Consider the following 25,559-nt stretch of genomic DNA (forward strand, 5'->3'; position numbering starts at 1 on the left):
TGCTTCAGACGCCACTCTTCACTTACCAGGCTGACTACTTTAGACGCCACACTTCACTGTTACCAGGCTGACTCCTTCAGACGCCACTCAGTAGTGTTACCAGGCTGACTCCTTCAGACGCCACTCAGTACTGTTACTAGGCTGACTGCTTCAGACGCCACATTCACTGTTACCAGGCTGACTGCTTCAGACACCACTCAGTAGTGTTAGCAGGCTGACTGCTTCAGACACCACTCAGCAGTGTTAGGAGGCTGACTGCTTCAGACACCACTCAGTAGTGTTAGCAGGCTGACTGCTTCAGACATCAATCTTCACTGATACCAGGCTGACTCCTTCAGACGCCGCTCAGTACTGTTACCAGGCTGACTGCTTCAGACACCACTCTTCACTGTTACCAGGCTGACTGCTTCAGACACCACTCAGTAGTGTTACCAGACTGACTGCTTCAGACACCACTAAGTACTGTTACCAGACTGACTGCTTCAGACACCGCTCTTCACTGTTACCAGGCTGACTGCTTCAGACACCACTCAGTACTGTTACCAGGCTGACTGCTTCAGACACCACTCTTCACTGTTACCAGGCTGACTGCTTCAGACACCACTCAGTACTGTTACCAGGCTGACTGCTTCAGACACCACTCAGTAGTGTTACCAGGCGGACTGCTTCAAACACCACTTCACTGTTACCAGGCTGACTGCTTCAGACACCACTCAGTACTGTTACCAGGCTGACTGCTTCAGACACCGCTCAGTACTGTTACCAGACTGACTGCTTCAGACACAACTCAGTAGTGTTACCAGGCTGACTGCTTCAGACACCACTCAGTACTGTTACCAGGCTGACTGCTTCAGCCACCACTCTTCACTGTTACCAGGCTGCCTGCTTCAGACACCACTCAGTACTGTTACCAGGCTGACTGCTTCAGACACCGCTCAGTACTGTTACCAGACTGACTGCTTCAGACATCACTCTTCGCTGTTACCAGGCTGACTGCGTCAGACACCACTCAGTACTGTTACCAGGCTGACTGCTTCAGACACCACTCTTCACTGTTACCAGGCTGACTGCTTCAGACACCACTCTTCACTGTTACCAGGCTGACTGCTTCAGACACCACTCTTCACTGATACCAGGCTGACTGCTTCAGACACCACTCAGTACTGTTACCAGGCTGACTGCTTCAAACACCAATCAGTAGTGTTACCAGGCTGACTGCTTCAAACACCAATCAGTAGTGTTACCAGGCTGACTGCTTCAGACACCACTCTTCACTGTTACCAGGCTGACTGCTTCAGAAACCACTCAGTAGTGTTACCAGGCTGACTGCTTCAGACACCACTCTTCACTGTTGCCAGGCTGACTGCTTCAGACACCACTCTTCACTGTTACTAGGCTGACTGCTTCAGACACCACTCAGTACTGTTACCAGGCTGACTGCTTCAGACACCACTCTTCACTGTTACCAGGCTGACTGCTTCAGACACCACTCAGTAGTGTTACCAGGCTGACTGCTTCACCTTATCTGACTGCTTCAGACACCACTCAGTAGTGTTACCAGGCTGACTGCTTCAGACACCAGGCTGACTGCTTCAGAGCTTTAAACTGTTGTGTAAATACTCTATATTTGGAACACAAATCAAATACACATCTCTGCGATACCTGCCGTTTAAATCTCCATGCTTCAAGCTATGTCAAGATGATCAAGAATTTGCATGCTGTATCAAGGAACTGGGAGAGAAACTTATGGAAGAGAGAAAAACAGAGATTGTTATGAGGAGGTTTTAGTGGAGGAAGGGAGCTGGGTAGAGTAGGAGAGGGAGACAGGAGTTGGCAGGGCCTCTCCTCACAGCCATGTGTTCTGTGTCGAGGAGGTTGAGAAGACCCCTAGGCAAGTCACGGAATCTCAGGCAGGCCAGACAGAAAGAGAAGAAGCCTAGAGAGCAGGCTCACTGCTCGCGTGGAAGAGAGACGCAAATCCTCCTGCTTCTTCCTCCACTGCCTCGGGGAGTGGCCTGTTTTTTCTGCCACAGTCAGAATGACAGACAGAGGGGACAGGAGAGACAGACTGCACTGCAGGTGGGTGGAGAAGGATAGATAGAGGGAGCCAGAGAAGGAAGCCGAGAAAGTTGTTGTTCAGTGGGTACATGCAGCTCCAACCTCCCCACAACAGAACACACCACGCTGGGTGATTCACACAGTGAGTTATGAAACTGGGGGGGGGGGGGGGGGGGGGGGGTCATTCTGATCTCATGTTCTATCATCCATCTTCCTCGGCTCTGCTAGGTGTTAATGAGCCCATAAATCCCTGGCCATATGGGAACCGTCTCTGGGTGCAGGACAGGAGAACACAACAGGAGGGAGGCATTGGCTCTGTGGAGGCTGAGCAGTGATTACGGAGTCTCAGGCGGGCCTGGAGGGGAGGCACATGGTTGATCGGTGGAACACCCTAGCAGTAGATAGCTCTATTAAACATTCCTATGGAGGGATGTCCCTGTGACATGACACAGCTTTTAGCTACGTGTACATGCCAAGCACACAAACACAAAGGGGCATAGAAATATATGTTCAATATGTTTCCAAGATGGCGTAGCAGTGGGATGTCTGTTTTGATTGTCTTGTCTCGTCCCATGTATATACAGTATGTCATTTTTCTTTGTATATATTTTTTATCTCAATTTTCATCTACGGACTGAACATACTCTCCTGCATCCCGCCACAACCAATGTGGTATGGATCTGCTATTTTTATACTTTAGAACCGGAACCCCCTTCAGAAGCTAGCCAGTTAACTTGCTACTAGCTAGTAGTCAGTTAGCCACTGCTAGCGGTCATTACCGTTAACTCGAACGTCTGCCAGCCTCAGCCCGGTCAATTCCTGCCAGTCTGCACAGCGCAATATCAACCCAGAGCATATCGGACTGATTTTTCTTTACCACATCTCCGGATTCCTACCGCAAGCTCTGAACCTTTACTCCGGATCATCGCAGCTAGCTAGCTGCTATCTGAGTGGCTACTCCTGGCTAACGTCTCTGTCACGAAGCAAGCACCAGTTAGCCTGGAGCTAGCCTCGAGCTAGGCCCATCTCCCGGCTAGCCGAAGAGATCCATCAGACAATTCCCGGGCTTCAATATCTCTTTGCCAATTGGCCTGGACCCTTTATTGCAGACACAGAGCCGTCTGCTAGCAGTCTGAATCGCCGTGCCTCCAGCTCGCCTAGCTACTCACTGGACCCTATGATCACTCGGCTACACATGCCTCTCCCTAATGTCAATATGCCTTCTCTATTGCTGTTTTGGTTTGTGATTTTTGTCTTATTTCACTGTAGAGCCTCCAGCCCTGCTCAATATGCCTTAGCTAGCCCTTTTGTTCCACTCCCCACACATGCGGTCACCTCACCTGGCTTAAATTGTGCCTCCAGAGACAAAACCTCTCATTGTCACTCAATGCCTAGGCTTACCTCCACTGTACTCAGATCCTACCATACCCTTGTCTGTACATTATGCCTTGAACCTGTTCTTTCGCGCCCAGAAATCTGCTCCTTTTACCAGTTCTTTTAGTCTTTAGCTATACTCTTATCAAATCAAATGTATTTATATAGCCCTTCGTACATCAGCTGATATCTCAAAGTGCTGTACAGAAACACAGCCTAAAACCCCTAACAGCAAGCAATGCAGGTGTAGAAGCACCGTGGCTAGGAAAAACTCCCTAGAAAGGCCAAAACCTAGAAAGAAACCTAGAGAGGATCCAGGCTATGAGGGGTGGCCAGTCCTCTTCTGGCTGTGCCGGGTGGAGATTATAACAGAACAACATGGCCAAGATGTTCAAATGTTCATAAATGACCAGCATGGTCAAATAATAATAATCACAGTAGTTGTCGAGGGTGCAGACAGCCAGCACCTCAGGAGTAAATGTCAGTTGGCTTTTCATAGCCGATCATTAAGAGTATCTCTACCGCTCCTGCAGTCTCTAAAGAGTTGAAAACAGCAGGTCTGGGACAGGTAGCACGTCCGGTGAACAGGTCAGGGTTCTATAGCCGCAGGCAGAACAGTTGAAACTGGAGCAGCAACATGGCCAGGTGGACTGGGGACAGCACTCCTCCTCCTCCGTTCCTCTGGTGATGTAGAGGTTAACCCAGGCCCTGCAGCCCCAAGCATCACTCCTATTCCCCAGGCGCTCTCATTTATTCTGTAACCGTAAAAGCATTGGTTTCATGCATGTTAACATTAGAAGCCTCCTCCCTAAGTTTGTTTTATTCACACTCCGCCAACCCTGATGTCCTAGCCGTGTCTGAATCCTGGCTAAGGCCACCAAAAATCCTGAAATTTCTATCCCTATCTATAACATTTTCCGACAAGATAGAACTGCCAAAGGGGGCGGAGTTGCAATCTACTGCAGAGATAGCCTGCAGAGTTCTGTCATACTATCCAGGTCTGTGCCCAAACTCGAGATTCTACTTTTAAAAATCCACCTTTCCAGAAACAAGTCTCTCACCATTGCTGCTTGTTATATACCGCCTTCAACACCCAGCTGTGCCCTAGACACCTTATGTGAATTGATCGCCCCCCATCTATCTTCAGAGTTCGTACTGTTAGGTGACCTAAATTGGGACATGCTTAACACCCCGGCCGTCCTACAATCTAAGCTAGATGCCCTCAATCTCCCCCAAATTATCAAGGAACCTACCAAGTACAACCCTAAATCCGTAACCATGGGCAACCTCTAAGATATCATCCTGACAAACTTGCTCTCTAAATACACCTCTGCTGTCTTCAACCAGGATCTCAGCGATCACTGCCTGCATACGCTATGGGTCCGCGGTCAAACGACCACCCCTCATCACTGTCAAATGCTCCCTAAAACACTTCAGCGAGCAGGCCTTTCTAATCGACCTGGCCCGGGAATCCTGGAAGGATATTGACCTCATCCCGTCAGTAGAGGATGCCTGGTTGCTCTTAAACAGTGCTTTCCTCTCCATCGTAAATAAGCATGCACCATTCATAAAATGTAGAACTAAGAACAGATATAGCTAAGTAGAACTAAGAACAGATATAGATAAGCTAAGGCTAGCTTTTTCAAACAGAAATTTGGTTCCTGTAGCACAAATTCCAAAAAGTTTTGGGACACTAAAGTCCATGGAGAATGAAAGCACCTCCTCCCAGCTGCCCACTGCACTGAGGATAGGAAACACTGTCACCACCGATAAATCTACGATAATCAATCATTTCAATAAGACTTTTTCTACGGCTGGCCACGCTTTCCACCTGGCTACCCCTACCCCGACCAACATCTGTTATAGACCTATATCCATCCTGCCATGCCTTTCTAAATTCTTTGAAAGCCAAGTTAATAAATAGATCACCGACCATTTCGAAACCCACCGTACCTTCTCCACTATGCAATCTGGTTTCCAAGCTGGTCATGGGTGCACTAAACGATATCATAACCACCAATGATAAGACAGTACTGTGCAGCCGTCTTCATCGACCTGGCCAAGGATTTCGACTCTGTCAATCACCGCATTCTTAAAATCGGAAAACTAAATAGCCTTGGCTTCTCAAATGACTGCATCGCCTGGTTCAACTACTTCTCAGATAGAGTTCAGTGTGTCAAATCGGAGGGCCTGTTGTCCGGACCTCTGGCAGTCTCTATGGGGGTGCCACAGGGTTCAATTCTCGGGCCGACTTCTTTTCTCTGTATATATCAATGATGTTGCTCTTGCTCCTGGTGATTCTCTGATCCACCTCTACGCAGACGACACCATTCTTCATTCATCTGGCCCTTCTTTGGACACTGTGCTAACAAACGCCATACAACACTTCCATGGCTTCTAACTCCTTTCAAATGCTAGTTTTACTAAGTGCATGCTCTTCAACCGATTGCTGCCCGCACCCTCCCACCGGACTAGCATCACATCTCTGGACGGTTCTGACTTAGAATATGTGGACAACTACAAATATCTAGGTGTCTGGCTAGACTGTAAACTCTCCTTCCAGACTCACATTAAGCATCTCCAATCCAAAATTATATCTAGAATTGGCTTCCTATTTCGCAAAACAAAGCCTCCTTCACTCATGCTGCCAAACATACCCTCGTAAAACTGACTATTCTACCGATCATTGACTTCGGCGATGTCATTTACAAAATAGCCTCCAACACTCTACTCAGCAAATTGGATGTAGTCTATCACAGTGCCATCCGTTTTTTCACCAAAGCCCCATATCCTACCCATAACTGCGACCTGTATGCTCTCGTTGGCTGGCCCTCACTACATATCCGTCGCCAAACCCACTGGCTCCAGGTCCGCTGTAAAGCCCCGCCTTATCTCAGCTCACTGGTCACCATAGCAACACCCACCCGTAGCACGCGCTCCAGCAGGTATATTGCACTGGTCATCCCCAAAACCAACACCTCCTTTGACCGCCTTTCCTTCCAGTTCTCTGCTGCCAATGACTAGAACGAACTGCAAAAATCACTGAAGCTGGAGTCTTATACCTCCCTGTCTAACTTTAAGCATCAGCTGTCAGAGCAGCTTACCGATCACTGTACACGTACACAGCCAATCTGTAAATAGCACACCCAACTACCTCATCCCCATATTATTACTTACCCTCATGCTCTTTTGCACCCCAGTATCTCTGCTTGCACATCATCATCTGCACATCTATCACTCCAGTATTAATGCTAAATTGTAATTATTTCGCCTCTATGACCCATTTATTGCCTACCTCCCTCTACTCTTTTACATTTGCACACACTGTACATTGATTTTTCAATTTTTCTTTTCTATTGTGTTATTGACTGTACGTTTGTTTGTGTAACTCTGTGTTGCTGTTTTGTCGTTGCTTTATCTTGGCCAGGTCGCAGTTGTAAATGAGAACTTGATCTCAACTGGCCTACCTGGTTAAATAAAGGTGAAATAAAAAAATAAATATATGCACACATAAGCAAACATACACACCCACACCCATTTCTCCTTCATTCCGCACACCGTCCCAGCATGTGTGCGGTCCTAACAAGATGACTTACCGACACAGTTGTCACAAAGGCTGCAGTGAGAGGCACGCGGTGGTCTGAAGATCTTACAGGTGAAGCAGTACTTGAGCTTGACCGTCTGCCCATTGATGACCACCTCTCTCGTCCTGGGGGGCGGCCGGTAACCCGAACTTGAACCGTTGGCTACGTCTGTCAGGGAGAAGAAGTGGGTATCATTAGCCTCAAATCGCATGGATATTAAATTTGGCAAACAATACGCTGCAATCCTAGCCTCATTCATTGTCATGCCAAATGATGCTATTGAAGAGTTGGCTAGTTACACAGTATGGGAGGAGGGTAGTACTATCCAGCACAGAGCTGGCACTGTAGAGCGGTACAGGAAGTTAAGTCAAAATGGAACTGTGACTGTTAAGTAGACCTATTGGTTCGTATAGTACTGGTCATGATAAAAGCAGAAGTGAAAAGCCTTTTAAAATATGTTGGTTCATTCATGCTTGGCTCTGAAAGCAGAAAGAGCCAGAGAAGTCTAACTGCTCAGCACCTTCTCTCATGACGTCACACTGTGACTGTCCTAACCTGCTCAGAGCAACATGCCCTTCTCTCTGGTCACAATGTATGTCTCAGCTGGAGAAAACCCAATTTGGCAAGCAAACTGGTTGTTTTCGCCACAGAAATGCATGCTTTTCTCCTCAGAGTGGTGTCAAACAGCTTTCTAACAGAGAGGATGATTGACATGAGGGGAGATGTTGTTGGGCGGATGATTATGGTAATTTGAAAAGCACAAAAGGTATAACCAATTCCCCATTACTGCCATGCTCGTTTCTGTAGCTCTCTTTTGTGTGTGTGTGTGTGTGTGTGTGTGTGTGTGTGTGTGTGTGTGTGTGTGTGTGTGTGTGTGTGTGTGTGTGTGTGTGTGTTTGTGTGCAGATCATGGTGTGCCTCTGAGCCCAGTGGCAGAGCTGGAGTGGTGTGTATGTGTGTGTGTACGGAACTCAACAGGAAAAGCACATGGGTCTCTTTTCAGCCCATGTTCAGTGCGATCAACGCAGCCTCATCATCCTCTCATCCTCTGTACAGAAGAGGGATAGAGTCAAACACGGAGAGAGTGAATGAGCAGGAGGAGAATTAGTATCTCAACATCCATCAAAGAGCGCTTCCAACAGCGAGAGTAGAAAGCCCAGAAGAATTTGCTGAGCTGAACTGCATACAATTCATACTCCGTGTGGTACAATCACACACGCTGTAATGTATTGAGCTCAATAATGAGAGCCCGCTCATCATTATTCTATTGAAACACGGGGTGATAATATTCTAAAGAACTCCTGTCATTCTTCACTAGGGTTATTGTGTTGACGTCTATAGATGGGATGGCTGATAATGTCACAACATTTTTAAATGATGCGCAAGCATCGGTGGCCAGAAGGCGTGCTTTATTAGGATTCTGAACAGTCAGATAGCTAGCAACAATGACAAGCTGCCATGTGGGGAATCATAGGTGGCTCGTTTCAGTTTGTATTTTATTATTGATACCATGTCTTTGTGTCATGTCTATACTAATATGGCAAAAAATAACTAGCTAGCTAACCAAATCAAATGTTATGTCACATGCGCCGAATACAACAGGTATATACAACCGTGCAGTGGAATGCTTACTTACAAGCCCTTAACCAACAATGCAGTTAAGAAAAAATACCATAAAAAAAATCATAATAACAATAGCGAGGCTATATACAGGGGGTACCGGTACAGAGTCAATGTGCGGGGTACCGGTTAGTCGAGGTAATTGAGGTAATATGTACATGTAGGTAGAGTTATTAAAGTGACTATGCATAGATAATAAATGGAGAGTAGCAGCAGCATAAAAGAGGGGGCGATGCGTTGAGAGGGAGGTTGTTGTCCTGGCACCAAACGGCCAGGTCTCTGACCTTCCTATAGGCTAGGCTGTCTTGTCGTTGTCAGTGATCAGGCCACTGTTGTGTCATTGGCAAACTTAATGATGGTCTTGGGAGTCGTGCCTGGCTATGCAGTCATGAGTGAACCGGGAGTACAGGAAGGGACTGAGCACGCACCCCTGAGTGCCCCCCGTGTTGAGGATCAACGTGGTGCATGTGTTGTTACCTCCCCTTACCACCTGGGGGCGGCCCATCAGGAAGTCCAGGATCCAGTTGCAGAGGGAGGTGTTTAGTCCCAGGGTCCTTAGCTTAGTGATAAGCTTTGAGGGCACTATGGTGTTGAACGCTGAGCTGTAGTCAATGAATAGCATTCTCACATAGGTGTCCAGGTGTGAAAGGGCAGTGTGGAGTACAATAGAGATTGCATCATCTATGGATCTGTTGGGGTGGTATGCAAATTGGAGTGGGTCTAGGGTTTCTGAGATAATGGTGTTGATGTGAGCCATGACCAGCCTTTCAAAGCACTTCATGGCTACAGACGTGAGTGCTTTGGGTCGGTAGTCATTTAGGCAGGTTACCTTAGTAACTATGGTGGTCTGCTTGAAACACGTTGGTATTACACTCAGACAGGGAGAGGTTGAAAATGTCACTGACGACACTTGCCAGTTGGTCACAGCAAGCTCGGAGTACACGTCCTGGTAATCTGTCTGGCCCTGCGGCCTTGTGAATATTGACCTGTTTAAAGATACATCGGCTACGGAGAGCGTGATCGCAGTCGTCCGGAACAGCCGAAGCCCTCATGCATGTTTCAGTGTTACTTGCCTCAAAGAGAGCATAGAAGTAATTTAGCTCATCTGGTAGGCTTGTATCACTGGGCAGCTCGCAGCTGTGCTTCCCTTTGTAGTCTGTAATAATTTGCAAGCCCTGCCTCATCCAACGAGCGTTGGAGCCAATGTTGTACGATTCAATCTTAGTCCTGTATTGATACTTTTCCTGTTTGATGGTTCGTCGTACGGCATAGCGGGATTTCTTTTAAGCTTCCGGGTTAGAGTCCCGCTCCTTGAAAGTGGCAGATCTACCCTTTAGCTCAGTGCGGATGTTTCCTGTAATCCATGGCTTCTGGTATGTACGTACGGTCACTGTGGGGACAACGTCATCGATGCCCTTATTGATGAAGCCAGTGACTGATGTGGTGTACTCCTCAATGCCATGGGAAGAATCACGGAACATATTCCAGTATGTGCTAGCTAAACAGTCCTGTAGCTTAGCATCTGCTTCATCTGACCACTTTCTTATTGACCGAGTCACTGGTGCTTCCTCCTTTAGTTTTTGCTAAAGCAGGAATCACAACGTTAGAATTATGATCAGATTTGCCAAATGGAGGGCGAGCTTTGTACGCGTCTCTGTGTGTGGAGTAAAGGTGGTCTAGAGTTTTTTCCACTCTGTTTGAACATTGAACATGCTGATAGAAATTAGGTAAAACGGATGAGTTTTCCTACATTAAAATCCCCGGCCACTAGGAGCGCCGCCTCTGGGTGAGAGTTTTCCTGTTTACTTATGGCCGGATACAGCTCATTGATTGTGGTCTTTGTGCCAGCATTGGTTTGTAGTGGTATGTAGACAGCTATGAAAAATACAGATAAAAACCTCTTAGTAAATAGTGTGGTCTACTCCTTATCATGAGATACTCTACCTCAGGCGAGCAAAACCCCGAAGACTTCCTTAGATTTCGTGCACCAGTTGTTGTTTACAAATATACATAGACCGACACCCCTTGTCTTACCAGAGGCCGCTATTCTATCCTGCCGAAAAAGCTTAAAACCCACCAGCTGTATGTTATTCATGTCGTCGTTCAGCCACGACTCGGTGAAGCATAAGATATTACAGTTTTTAATGTCCCGTCGGTAGGATATACGTGATCGTATAACCAACAACTGTAATGATGTATTTGAGAGACAAGTGCTTACTGTGCAAATGTATTTATGTTTTAAATAAAGATTGAGACAAAAATATACACAGAGTGTACAACACATTAAAAGCACCTGCTCTTTCCATGACAGACTGCCCATGTCGATCCAGGTGAAAGATTTGATCCACTTCAATCAATGTAAATAAAGGGGAGGAGACAGGTTCAAAAATGATTTTTAAGCCTTGAGACATGGATAGTGTGTGTGCCATTCAGAGGATGAATGGGCAAGATAAAATATTTAAGTGCCTTGGAACGGGGTATGGTAGTAGGTGCCAGGCGCAACGATTTGTGTCAAGAACTGCAACGCTGCTGGGTTTTTCATTATCAACAGTTTCCTGTGTGTATCAAGAACAATCCACCACCCAAAGAACATCTAGCCAACTTGACACAAATGTGGGAAGAATGCTGGAATGCTTTTGACACCTTGTAGAGGCCATGTCCCGAGGAATTGAAGCTGATCTGAGGGCAAAAGATGGGGGGGGTGCAACTCAATATTAGGAAAGTGTTCTTAATGTTTGGTGTACTCAGTGTAGTTTACATGTTTTCAACAGTCTAAGCCAACTGCGTCCGTTTGAAGCAATCAAGTCGCCTCTAAAATGAGAAAAGCATTGCAGCATAATGATTATGAAAATCACATCTAGCCTTACAAACATTAAAATCTCCCTAGTTCTCTGTGAGCACAACACTATCGTCTGTGAAGAACAACTAATGAAATGTTAATGGAAAGACTGGGCATGGAGCCCAGACTACTGCTACCGTTTCTCACATTCATTACGCTTTCCTTTCAGTCAACTAGACCACCAGCATCAACTAGAAAACCACTGGCCAGCTACCACTGTATCAACATGAAGTGTAAGATGAAAGATTAACCTACAAACAAGGACAGCTAACAGTAAGTATAGCTGTGAGGTTGACCATGCGGTAGGATTTTAACAGTGAGGAGGCATACAAGGAAGATGTGATTTATCTTGCCCATAGTGAGGCTTTTATTAACAAACATGAAGATACTAAGCCGGCGACTGTACAAGTATTTACAAAAACAAATAAAACAGGACGATGAACAAAAAGTAGGTCTAATCAACCCATAAGAAAACCCAGGCTCAATAATTGCCTGTTAACCCGTTACCCGTCTGAGGTGCTCACGTCCGCTCCGCTCTCAGACACAACTTCTAGTTAACTGTATGTTCACACTTCAGACTAGAGGTCGACCGATTATGATTTTTCAACGCCGATACCGATTAATGGAGGACCCCAAAAAAATCAGATACCGATTAAAAAAAAAAATATATATATATATATATATATATATATATATATATATATATATATATATATATATATATATATATACACACATTCTTTTTTTTTTATACAGTGGGGAGAACAAGTATTTGATACACTGCCGATTTGGCAGGTTTTCCTACTTACAAAGCATGTAGAGGTCTGTAATTTTTATCATAGGTACACTTCAACTGTGAGAGACGGAATCTAAAACAAAAATCCAGAAAATCACATTGTATAATTTGTAAGTAATTAATTTGCATTTTATTGCATGACATAAGTATTTGATCACCTACCAACCAGTAAGAATTCCGGCTCTCACAGACCTGTTCGTTTTTCTTTAAGAAGCCCTCCTGTTCTCCACTCATTACCTGTATTAACTGTACCTGTTTGAACTCGTTACCTGTATAAAAGACACCTGTCCACACACTCAATCAAACAGACTCCAACCTCTCCACAATGGCCAAGACCAGAGAGCTGTGTAAGGACATCAGGGCTAAAATTGTAGACCTGCACAAGGCTGGGATGGGCTACAGGACAATAGGCAAGCAGCTTGGTGGGAAGGCAACAACTGCTGGCGCAATTATTAGAAAATGGAAGAAGTTCAAGATGACGGTCAATCACCCTCGGTCTGGGGCTCCATGCAAGATCTCACCTTGTGGGGCATCAATGATCATGAGGAAGGTGAGGGATCAGCCCAGAACTACATGGCAGGACCTGGTCAATGACCTGAAGAGAGCTGGGACCACAGTCTCAAAGAAAACCATTAGTAACACACTACGCCGTCATGGATTAAAATCCTGCAACGCACGCAAGGTACCCCTGCTCAAGCCAGCGCATGTCCAGGCCCGTCTGAAGTTTGCCAATGACCATCTGGATGATCCAGAGGAGGAATGGGAGAAGGTCATGTGGTCTGATGAGACAAAAATTGAGCTTTTTGGTCTGAACTCCACTCGCCGTGTTTGGAGGAAGAAGAAGGATGAGTACAACCCCAAGAATACCATCCCAACCGTAAAGCATGAAGGTGGAAACATCATTCTTTGGGGATGCTTTTCTGCAAAGGGGACAGGACGACTGCACCGTATTGAGGGGAGGATGGATGGGGCCATGTATCACGAGATCTTGGCCAACAACCTCCTTCCCTCAGTAAGAGCATTTAAGATGGGTCGTGGCTGGGTCTTCCAGCATGACAACGACCCGAAACACACAGCCAGGGCAACCAAGGAGTGGCTCCGTAAGAAGCATCTCAAGGTCCTGGAGTGGCCTAGCCAGTCTCCAGACCTGAACCCAATAGAAACTCTTTGGAGGGAGCTGAAAGTCCGTATTGCCCAGCGACAGCCCCGAAACCTGAAGGATCTGGAGAAGGTCTGTATGGACGAGTGAGCCAAAATCCCTGCTGCGGTGTGTGCAAACCTGGTCAAGAACTACAGGAAACGTATGATCTCTGTAATTGCAAACAAAGGTTTCTGTACCAAATATTAAGTTCTGCTTTTCTGATGTATCAAATACTTATGTCATGCAATAAAATGCAAATGAATTACTTAAAAAATCATACAATGTGATTTTCTGGATTTTTGTTTTAGATTCCGTCTCTCACAGTTGAAGTGTACCTATGATAAAAACGACAGACCTCTACATGCTTTGTAAGTAAGAAAACCTGCAAAATCAGCAGTGTAGCCAATACTTGTTCCCCCCACTGTATATATATATATAATAAATAATAAATATAAATATATATAAATAGGCTTTTTTATCTGCTTTATATATATATATTTGTAACAATGACAATTACAACAATACTGAATGAACAATGAACACTTATTTTAACTTAATATAATACATACATAAAATCTATTTAGACTCAAATAAATAATGAAACATGTTCAATTTGGTTTAAATAATGCAAAAACACAGTGTTGGAGAAGAAAGTAAAAGTGCAATATGTGCCATGTAAAAAATAAGCTTAAAGTTGTAGTTATTATAGGAATGTGATGACACGTTGACTATCTCCCTCTATACCATTTGTATTTCATATACCTTTGACTGTTGGATGTTCTTATAGGCACTTTAGTATTGCCATCCTAATCTCGGGAGTCGATAGGCTTTAAGTCATAAACTTAGCTGTGCTTCAAGCATTGCTAAGAGCTGCTGGCAAAACACAGTAAAGTGCTGTTTGAATGAATGCTTATGAGCCTGCTGCTGCCTACCACCACTGTCAGACTGCTCTATCAAATATTAAATCATGGGCTTAATTCTAATAAAATAAACACAGAAATACGAGCCTTTGGTCATTAATATGGTCAAATCCGGAAACTATCATTTCGAAAACAAAAGTTATTATTTCAGTGAAATACGGAACCGTTCTGTATTTTATCGAACGGGTGGCAACCCTAAGTCTAAATATTGCTGTTACATTGCACAACCTTCAATGTTCCGTCCTAATTATGTAAAATTTTGGCAGTTCGCACCGAACCAGGTGGCCCAAACTGCTGCATATACCCTGACTCTGCTTGCACTGAACGCAAGAGAAGTGACACAATTTCCCTTGTTAATATTGCCTGCTAACATTCATTTCTTTTAACTAAATATGCAGATTTAAAAAATATATACTTCTGTGTATTAATTTTAAGAAAGGCATTGATGTTTAAGTTAGGTACATTTTTCGAGAATGCGCTTGTTAAATCAAGGCGAAGTTGAAGTAGGCTGTGATTCGATGATAAATTATCAGGCAACGCATTGATTATATGCAACGCAGGATTATATGCAACCTCCCCCAGAAAACTAGCAGAAAATACCAGATTTCACAGTTTGGATCTAGGCCAGTTTAGATCTAGGATGGAGCTGGAAGGAGGACGGTAGTGATAAGAGGGGTTGATGAGGGCAGTGGTACAGCTAACCAGCACACAGAGAGGCATACAGTAGGAGAGACTAAAGGAGGATTCAATGTCGGCCAAAGCGTCTGCCTGGCACAGGCCCATCTCGACGGGGTATAAAGAGAACGTAATTGCTATCCTGCAGGGATAGGGAGGTGATAGGTAGAGGATGAGAACAGGGCATGAGCAGACGGACCTTCACTCACTGACAACACAACAGGACACGTACCTCCGGCTTAATAAGACCATGACCTGAGACACCGGACTTAAGATTCTGGACTTTAAACGACACAAAGAGAAGGGTAGCCTTTATACAAGTGCTTACTTCTGTATGTCAAGTCAACATCACAATAGGCTATTATTAGGTCCATTATTTTCACACCCCTGGGGAGCAAGCCAAACACTCCAGACTCCATCTCATCTTGACAGGCCATCCCTCCATATTTCAGACTGTGTGTGTGTGTGTCAGCCACACTCAGGTCAGACTGTTCTCTCTTCAGGGGGCTCCAGGGCTTGGCACCACTCAGGCAACGGTCCCAACGAGCCCCCGTAAGACTGTCAATCTGGATAAGTTTGTCAGTCTGTGTGCCCTAAGCAGTTGGTGTCAACTTAAATCCTCAGGAAGACTGCTTTAAAAAGGAGACTATCTATATGGTGGATGCCTTCTGTGACTGTGCCTTTCACATCAGTGCAGATGAGGGACAAGGAGAAGACACCCTGCTATTTGTGACTATGTATGAGCATGCTCTGTACAGGACAGGATGTCCCAGCAGCTGCTGTTGGTTCCTGTACGTCTGTCTGCATGATGAGAGGTAATTAGGCCGATGGGCCCCACAGGGAGACCAGGACAACACAGACAGACACTTTCCCTGAGTTAGCACAAGCTCTGCCTCTCAGACACATGCAGAGGCGTACTGTACAGTGGTCCGTGTGTGTGTGCCCAGTATGCAGAGGCATACAGAAGGCAGGTGGCCATCAGTAACAGCAGAGGCCAACCCAGGCCACTAATTGCTCGACAAGTTATGCTTTTCTTTCTCTCTTTGTCTGGACCCATTTGGTAAATTCAACTGGCTGCAATTACTGTCCCAGCAGCAGCAGCTCTATTCATGTGCCATGCGGCTCCATCTACAAGTCCTCATCACACAGCCTTTTATCTCCCCGTCAGGGGGACCAGTCATAATCCTCAAGACAAGCCAACAAAAGACCTGAGAGACCGGAAACCATCTCCCAGAGGAAACCAACGCTGGCTGGACAAAAAGGGATTGAAATTCATGGAGAAACATCAGGTAGGGTAGGTTTTAATAAAATGTTTTTTGAGTGTGTGTGTGTGTGTGTGTGTTGGGGGGGGTACTGTCTGAGTATGGGTGTGCGTGCGTGCGTAAATGCTGATTACATAACTCCTGTCCTGGATGTCGAGTCTTCCGCAGACAGATAAACTGTTAGTTGTGGGGCACTTTCTCTTCAGTGGGTAACAAAAGTGGGTTTCCAAATGGTGATAACACTGAGCATCTACTATGACCCACACATATACTTCCTATTGCCCCAAGCTGCAGGCACCAAATGTTGCAATTGCGATTAGACTTGCGATTTAGAGCAACACCTGAGTGAGCTGTTGGAATCATGGAAATATTATTATTATTCTAATTCTATAGTTAGAATATAGTTATTGTGACAGAGTAGGTACAAAAGTGTTGATACGTGTTTCCTAGGGGACCCTATAATGTTCTCTTAGCTACTTCATGCAGGTAAAATATTCTTGCTTTGCATATTCCTCTTTGATTTAGAAGATACTGTTGCACAAACATACCATCACTTGTATTATCAGGATGCATAGCTAGTTACGTTTGTTCTGACTCAGTAGCTAACTAGCGAGTAGTATTAGCGGCTAACACAATTTCGGCCCAACTTGCAAACAAAAAGACAAACTAGCCGTTTGCGGATGTGAAAGACAAACTAATATTGTAATTATAGAACGCTAGTGGAAGCAAAGTGAAAACTGCATCGTTGTCATCAACATTGTTGCATGTGCTGCATTGACCATGCAGACTGAACCCAAGTGTGTCTTGGTTGAGGAACAACAAATGCACTCCTTGAGTGACAGGGGGCGTGGCTAGGTCTGTGTGGAATGCGGCATGGAGAGAGAAAGTGGAGAGGGATGACTCAAGTAGCGAAGTAAACTATAAAAATGGACATTACACACGGCGTATCACATTTAACAAACCAAACATTCAAATACCGTTATAGAAGGTAAAGTAAAAACCCAAACCGGTCCCTGCATCAATACTGGTATATCATAAAATAAAAAGCCCTATGGCACTGGGACACAGATTGCAGTGTGCGTGTGTGTGTGTGTGTCAACCTCACTCTTATATCCAACTGCCATTGTAAAATGAAATGGATAAAAAAGGATTTTAGAGATTACAGTTCATGTAATACATGTAGTACACAGGGAAAAGTACTACAATTAAATGAGATGAACTTTCCTGAAGTGAAAACACAGCTCTGTAAAGTAGGTCTGAGTTACTGAGCAAAAAGCTTTTTCTCTGGACTGTTTTGAAATCATTACTCAGCTGATCTCTCTGCTCCCGGCTGACTACGATGAACACATCCTGATATTCATTTCCACCCTCGCTAGCTTCGTTAGTTACTAGTGGAAAAACTAAGGGAGGTTTCAGTTCAGTCCATTTCTGGGGAACTGGCTTTGATGTGGCCATAACGCATAGCCAGAGACTGACATTAAAGTCTCGAAGGCACTTACCGATCGGGCAAGACAGGAGTACTTTTTGGTTGCCTGAAGATTGTGAACACTTGTCCGAAAATATAAATGAGCTATTTACACGCACAATTGTCATATGTTGCCTGCCTTTCACCTACACATTGGGGGGGAACCAGAAAGATCAGTACTGGAATTATTAGAATTTTGGTTAGCAGTAAAAAAACACACACAAAAAACACTTGCCCCAGGCAATAGGGCATCCGTGTCAATCCCTGCAGGCCTATATTCCTCCTTTCCCCCCATTTCTCGACATTGTAGGCTTACAGCCTAACTAATCTCAAGTGATAGGACTGGTGGAAGCATTATGATAGAAACCTGCCCAAGTCAGTCAGATCCAAGAAATCGTTAATTAGAAATTACAGAAAGTGCACAGTTAAAGTATTCACATTTTGTGGTGTGTGAGTAATGAAGGTCTATGTTGGGCCATTTCCAATGAAGATTTACCCCAGTGTTTAACCCAAAAGGTTCAGACTCTCCACCCATCTACACGGGCCGGCACCCGTGACTCACTGAGCCATGGCTCCGGTGGACCTGCTCTGACTTGGAGCCAAGGCAAGGCCCTGGGTACTTTTTTTTTGCTTTCATTTACATAACAATGGCAAACTGTGAACTTTACCACCTTCTCACAAAGCAAAGGTCTTAAATGATGCAGAGGCAGTTGATTCTATCTCGCCACAAGTCTTCAGTGTCACACTCCTGATGGAAGCACAATAACACCAGAGCTTTCATTAACATAAAATACCAGCGGCCCACTGGTGTAAGGGTAAGTCTCAATAGAAAAGCACCAAACTGTGGCCCAAAACTCTGGTGCTGGTGGGGAAACAGTATGGCCCCAACAGAGCCAGTGCCAGCTGACTGTAGTTAATTGGGTAATGGAGTGGGAATGGGGTCAGAGTTAATAGCCGTTATGTGAACCTTTCAGAAACATCCGGCGAGTAGAGTTCATCGACTAACAGGGAGGGGGGGACATAGACCGCAACAACCAAATCAATATGGGTGTTCAACTAATTAAAATGATTTACAAAACATAAGCTAAATAATAAACTATACATTCCCTAAACAAAGATGCTACAAGTGGGTGTGTTTGTGTGAGCGAAAAATGCTAAAATAGTTACCATCTGCATTTTGATATGATACGCAAGCAGCCTGGATACCAACAGTAACACTAGGACGCAAAGAGTCCTGTCAATCAGCATCATGCCCAGGTGGTTTTGGAGCCTGTGGAGTACCAGGCAAGTCCCTTAAGATATATCTATCCATTTATATATATATCTATCTATCTACTGTGGAATGATGAATGTTCAATTAAAGAACACCTTCACACTGGATGAGGAGTCCCGTTGGTCCGCTGACATTCTGCAACAGAACATGATCTCCTCCCATTTCAAGGACATCATGAACAAACTGTTTGATGTTAGCACATAGAGATGTGCAGACAACATGTAAAGACGTCAAGTGTGAAGCAACACAGTGTACACATGGTAACCCATGGCAACGGAACCCTGGAGAATTCTGACAGTTTTAGAAGATATCTTTGTTGAATTCCTCTGAATCCACATTCCACCACGGGGATGTCAGTCAGTGGATAATGTAATCCTACCTGCATAATGCAATGACGCTGAGAGGAAAGAGACGGTTGTGGATGACAGAGATCCTAGGATGATAGAGAGCTCCTATGAGTCCGATCTCCCCGAGTACGCATCTCTCTCTCCCTCTCTCTTCCTCAGAGTGCCGTAGAGGGAGGGAGAGAGGAGCTACAATGGATTGATCGAGCGCGGGTGTAAAGAGCTCCAAACTCACTTGCACTAACAGATCAGGGCCCGATTTCACAAAAGCATCTTAAGACTAATTTCATCATTAGATCCTTCGTAGGAGCATAGTTTAATTCTCTGAACCGTTTCCCAAAACCATCTAAAGTTGCACTTGAAAATGCTCGTTATTTACCAACTGCCTCAGACCACTCGTAGAACAGCTAAGTGCGTCGTTAGATGCTTTTCCCCCCCTTCAATGTCACACACAGAAGATCTCAGCTAAACATTGAATCAATATGTTTATCTGTCTCTCTGTGACAGCCGATATCTTCAGAATGAAGTTCACTAAATACAATTTTTCAATGTCTTTGCAACTGTAATAAATGAGCAACGTTTTTTAAAAAGTATTCAAATGAGAACCGAGGTAATACAGTATAAAAGTTAAATACAGTATAGGCTACATTTAAGAAATAAGGCACGAGGAGGTGTGGTATATGGCCAATATAATGCCTGGATGCAGCCCGTAGCCGTGGTATATTTGCCATATACCACAAACCCCAGAGGTGCTGTATTGCTATTATAAACTGGCTACCAATGTAATTAGAGCAGTAAAAATAAATATTTTGTCATACCCGTGGTATACGGTCTGATATACCACGTCTGTCAGCCAATCAGCATTAGAAAGGTGTTCCTAATGTTTGGTATACTCAGTGTACAGGTAACTGCCAAAATAAAGGAAACGCCAACACAAAGTGTCTTAACTTCTTGCGACTATAGGGGGTGCTGTTTCAAATTAGCATAATTGTCTCTACAGATGAAACGGCTTCCTACTCAATTCTTGATCGTACAATATGCATATTATTGTTATTATTGGATAGAAAACACTATCTAGTTTCTATAGCCGTTTGAATTATGTCTCTGAGTGGAACAGAACTCTTTCTACAGCGAAATCCATGACAGGTTTTGCGAAGGTCTGAGAGCGAAGCTCTGATCTCAGTTCAGTTTAAAGGGGTGTGTATATCCTATGGAATGACACGAACTGCACCCGCCTTCCCCTGGATGTCAGTAACCAATGAGAAGTGGAATGGGCTTCCTACGTAGCTCTCAGAGGTTATAAAACACCAAGGAGTGAGGTACGCCTTCGTTTCGACGTTGAACTTTACGCAGAGAGAGACCTCGGAATGCCATTTTCGAACGCTCAGTAATGAACTTTAGATATATCAGTCTGTAATTTAATTTAAAATAGGTGTTAAAAACATCATAACGAAGCTATTTGAAACCGAGTTATATCAGATTATGCGAGTATATTGCTATTTTTCGGAATTTCCTCAATATTGCGTAATGAGGATTTGGACACGTTAGCTAATGTTAGCAATTGTTAGCTATAGTTAGCTGCTATATCAGAAGTTGAATGCAACGTTTTACAACCAAGCAACGATTCTTTTGGACAAAAGTACCACTTGGCCAAGATTCCGATGGAAGCTCGTCAAAAAGTAAGAGCTATTTATGATGTTATTCCATTTTTATGTGGAAAAATGTAAACTCAATAACGGTAAATAGTGACGCCGTTATTGCGGCACTAGTCTGTCTGTAACGCACACTGTATGTCTAGTAACGTTAATTTTAAAAATCTAACTTAGCGGTTGCATTAATAACTAATGCATCTTTCATTTCATGGCCAACCTGTATTTTTTTAGTCAAGTTTATGAATAGTTTTCGATAAAAATAGTTGTATTATCATGATGCTGCCGGGCAGATTGCTTGAGTAGTTGGACAGTATTTCCATTGTGTAAGCACGATTTGTGCCGCTAAATATGCACATTTTCGATCAAACTCTATATGGATTGTGTAATATGATGTTACAGGAGTGTCATCGGAAGAATTCTGAGAAGGTTAGTGAAAAAATTAATATATTTTGGCAATGTTGACGTTATCGCTCTCTTTGGCTAGAATCTATGCTCTGGTAATGTTTGAACATGTGGTATGCTAATATAACGATTTATTGTGTTTTCGCTGTAAGACACTTAGAAAATCTGAAATATTGTCTGTATTCACAGGATCTGTGTCTTTCGATTAGTGTATGCTGTGTATTTTTACGAAATGTTTGATGATTAGTAATTAGGTAATACACGTTGCTCTATTTATTTATTTTAGTCCATTTGTGACGGTGGGTGCAATTGTAAACTATGAAATCTACCTGAAATATGCACATTTTTCTAACAAAACCTATCCTATACCATAAATATGTTATCAGACTGTCATCTGATGAGTTTTTTTCTTGGTTAGTGGCTATCAATATCTTAGTTTAGCCGAATTGGTGATAGCACCTGATGGAGTAAGAAACCGATGGAGTTAGAAAAGTGGTGTCTTTTGCTAACGTGGTTAGCTAATAGATTTACATATTTTGTCTTCCCTGTAAAACATTTAAAAAATCTGAAATGGTGGCTTTATTCACAGGATCTGTATCTTTCATTAGGTGTCTTGGACTTGTGATTGAATGATATTTAGATGCTACTATTTAATTGTGACGCTATGCTAGCGATGTTAATCAGTGAGGGGGGGGTGGGGGGTGCTCCCGGATCCGGGGTAGAGGCTCGTTAGAGGTTAATAGGGCGTTGGGCCACCACAAGCTGCCAGAACAGCTTCAATGCACTTTGGCATAGATTCTACAAGTGTCTGGAACTCTATTGGAGAGATGCAACACCATTTTCCCAAAGAAATTACATCATTTTGGGTTTTGTTGATGGTGGTGGAAAATGCCGTCTCATGCCCCACTCAGATCATAATTTATAATGGAACGTTTTTGGATTGTGTAAACAACCGTAATCGGGTCATTTTTCACAATTTCCTCTAAGATCACTGAGATTAGGATCTGTACTCATCGATTTTATAATTATTATTGTTTTTTTTTTTTGATATTATGCATTTGACCACAATGTCCACAAAATTCTCATTAATGCAACACTTTAAGTATTTTTTTATTTATAAACAAATCAATTTCAATACATTTAAAAAAAAATAACTTGGCTCCCCTAACAAAAACAAACATAACACGGAAAATAAAACTTTCAAATTGAATTATAACGCCAGAAGCTTCTGAAAATACAGATTACCGTTTGAGCGTGGTCACCGAACCACCTGTTACACTTCACCCCCCTTTGACCTCCTCCTTGAAGAGACCCATTCAAGTCACCGGACCAATGCCTAGGCTTTAGAGGCTAACAGTCTTAACTCAGTCAGTCACGTTACCCTTATGACGACTTGAAACTACCACAAACATGTCAAACTAACACATCTTCAGGTTGCTCATCACATAAGCATGGATCACCAAACCACACACCAATTGGTAGTTACAGTCTTGTCTCATCGCTGCAACTCCCGTACGGACTCGAGAGAGAGGCGAAGGTTGAGAGCAGTGCATCCTCCCAAACACAACCCAACCAAGCCACACTGCTTCTTGACACAATGCCCGCTTAACCCGGAAGGCAGCCGCACCAGTGTGTCGGAGGAAGCACCGTACACCAGGTGACGCGGCCCGCCACAGATGTCGCTAGTGCGCGATGGGACAAGGACATCTCTGCCGGCCAAACCCTCCTCTAACCCAAATGACGCTGGGCCAATTGTGCGCCGCCCCATGGGTCTTCCGGTTGTGGCCGGTTGCAACAGAGCCTAGAATCGAACCCAGAATCTCTAGTGGCACAGCTAGCACTGTGATGCAGTGCCTTAGACCCCTGCACCACTCGGAGGCCTCAAACCACATTCTTTTAATGAGTAACCTTGATGGATCTTGAAGACTTTTATTTGTGTAGCAGATAGGGATCTGTGTAACTCAATCCTCAGCCTGAAGTGGCGCTCCTTGCGTATTTGAAGGCGGCCTTTTTTTAATAACACGATGGGCTGGAATGCCTCAGGAGGGAGGTCACGTGTGTTTGAGGCAGAAGTCTTGAGTCGAGTCTCCATATGAGCTGAATCAGGGGGGAGTGGTACTCGCTAAGCAGGCAACATGAAGTCATTTACAATAGTGCCACTGGTACTTTTGTGCCAGATTTACAGTTGCGCTCAGCTTAACCACTGGGGTCGCTGTGGAGTGAGATTGTGGGGTGAATGTAGCAGATGGGGATCTGTGACACTCACTCATTAGCCTGAAGGGTCGCCTCTTGCGCAGTTGAAGGCCTTTTTTTACAGCATGTTGGGTTGGAACGCTTCAGGAGGGCAGTCACATGTGATGGCAAGGCAGAGGTCCTGAGTTCGAGTCTCGTATGAGCTGAATCAGAGCGAAGCGGTACTTATTAAGCAAGCAGTGCGTCATCCTTTACATGAATTTCCTAAACTCATCCCTATAGGCTTCAGGTTGTGTTTGGGAGGACGCACAGCTTTCAACCTTCGCCTCTCCCGAGTCCGTACAGGAGTTGCAGCGATGAGACAAGACTGCAATTAGGGCCGATTTCAGGTTTTCATAACAATCGGTAATCTGCCTTTTTGGACGCCGATTATGGACGATTACATTGCAATCCACGAGGAGACTGCGTGGCATGCTGACCACCAGTTACATGAGTGCAGCATCAAAAGGACCATGTGGCTGCAAGGAAACAAGGTAAGGTGCTAGCTAGCATTAAACTTATCTTATAAAAAATAAAAATCAACATTCACATAATCACTAGTTAACTACACATGGTTGATGATATTACTAGGTCAACTAGCTTGTTCCGCGTTGCATTTAATCAATGCGGTGCCTGTTAATTTATCATCAAATCACAGCCTACTTCAACAAAAGAGCATTCGCGAAAAAAGCACAATCGTTGCAATAATGTACCTAACCATAAACATCAATGCCTTTCTTTTCCTATGCTTCCTGGCTGATGTTTTGGTCACTTTTGAATGCTGGCGGTGCTTTCACTCTAGTGGTAGCATGAGACAGAGTCTACAACCCACACAAGTGGCTCAGGTAGTGCAGTTCATCCAGGATGGCACATCAATGCGAGCTGTGGAAAAAAGGTTTGTTGTGTCTGTCAGCGTAGTGTCCAGAGCATGGAGGTGCTACCAGGAGACAGGCCAGTACATCAGGAGACGTGGAGGAGGCCGTAGGAGGGCAACAACCCAGCAGCAGGACCGCTACCTCCGCCTTTGTGCAAGGAGGTGCACTGCCAGAGCCCTGCAAAATGACCTCCAGCAGGCCACAAATGTGCATGTGTCAGCGTATGGTCTCACAATGGGTCTGAGGATCTCATCTCGGTACCTAATGGCAGTCAGGCTACCTCTGGCGAGCACATGGAGGGCTGTGCGGCCCCACAAAGAAATGCCACCCCACACCATGACTGACCCACCGCCAAACCGGTCATGCTGGAGGATGTTGCAGGCAGCAGAACGTTCTCCACGGCGTCTCCAGACTCTGTCACATGTGGTCATGTGCTCAGTGTGAACCTGCTTTCATCTGTGAAGAGCACAGGGCGCCAGTGGCGAATTTGCCAATCTTGGTGTTCTCTGGCAAATGCCAAACGTCCTGCACGGTGTTAGGCTGTAAGCACAACCCCCACCTGTGGACGTCGGGCCCTCATACCACCCTCATGGAGTCTGTTTCTGACCGTTTGAGCAGACACATGCACATTTGTGGCCTGCTGGAGGTCATTTTGCAGGGCTCTGGCAGTGCACCTCCTTGCACAAAGGCGGAGGTAGCGGTCCTGCTGCTGGGTTGTTGCCCTCCTACGGCCTCCTCCACGTCTCCTGATGTACTGGCCTGTCTCCTGGTAGCGCCTCCATGCTCTGGACACTACGCTGACAGACAACAAACCTTTTTGCCACAGCTCGCATTGATGTGCCATCCTGGATGAACTGCACTACCTGAGCCACTTGTGTGGGTTGTAGACTCCGTCTCATGCTACCACTAGAGTGAAAGCACCACCAGCATTCAAAAGTGACCAAAACATCAGCCAGGAAGCATAGGAACTGAGAAGTGGTGTGTGGTCACCACCTGCAGAACCATTCCTTTTTTGGGGGTGTCTTACTGATTGCCTATAATTTCCAC

General features: G+C 44.7%; 1 protein-coding gene across 7 annotated transcripts in view; it reads right to left on the minus strand.

Moving 5' to 3' along the window:
- The window catches only part of LOC129812693 (palmitoyltransferase ZDHHC14-like), a 101,490-nt gene that overhangs the window by 24,571 nt on the left and 51,360 nt on the right, over window positions 1–25,559 (minus strand). For all 7 annotated transcript variants that reach the window (XM_055864481.1, XM_055864478.1, XM_055864479.1 and 4 more), the window contains one exon: window positions 7,029–7,184. In XM_055864481.1, coding sequence (XP_055720456.1) covers window positions 7,029–7,184 — 156 coding nt within the window. The remainder of the gene's footprint in view (window positions 1–7,028; window positions 7,185–25,559) is intronic.

Source organism: Salvelinus fontinalis, chromosome 16 (genome assembly GCF_029448725.1).
Source record: "Salvelinus fontinalis isolate EN_2023a chromosome 16, ASM2944872v1, whole genome shotgun sequence".
Taxonomy (NCBI): Eukaryota; Metazoa; Chordata; class Actinopteri; order Salmoniformes; family Salmonidae; genus Salvelinus; species Salvelinus fontinalis.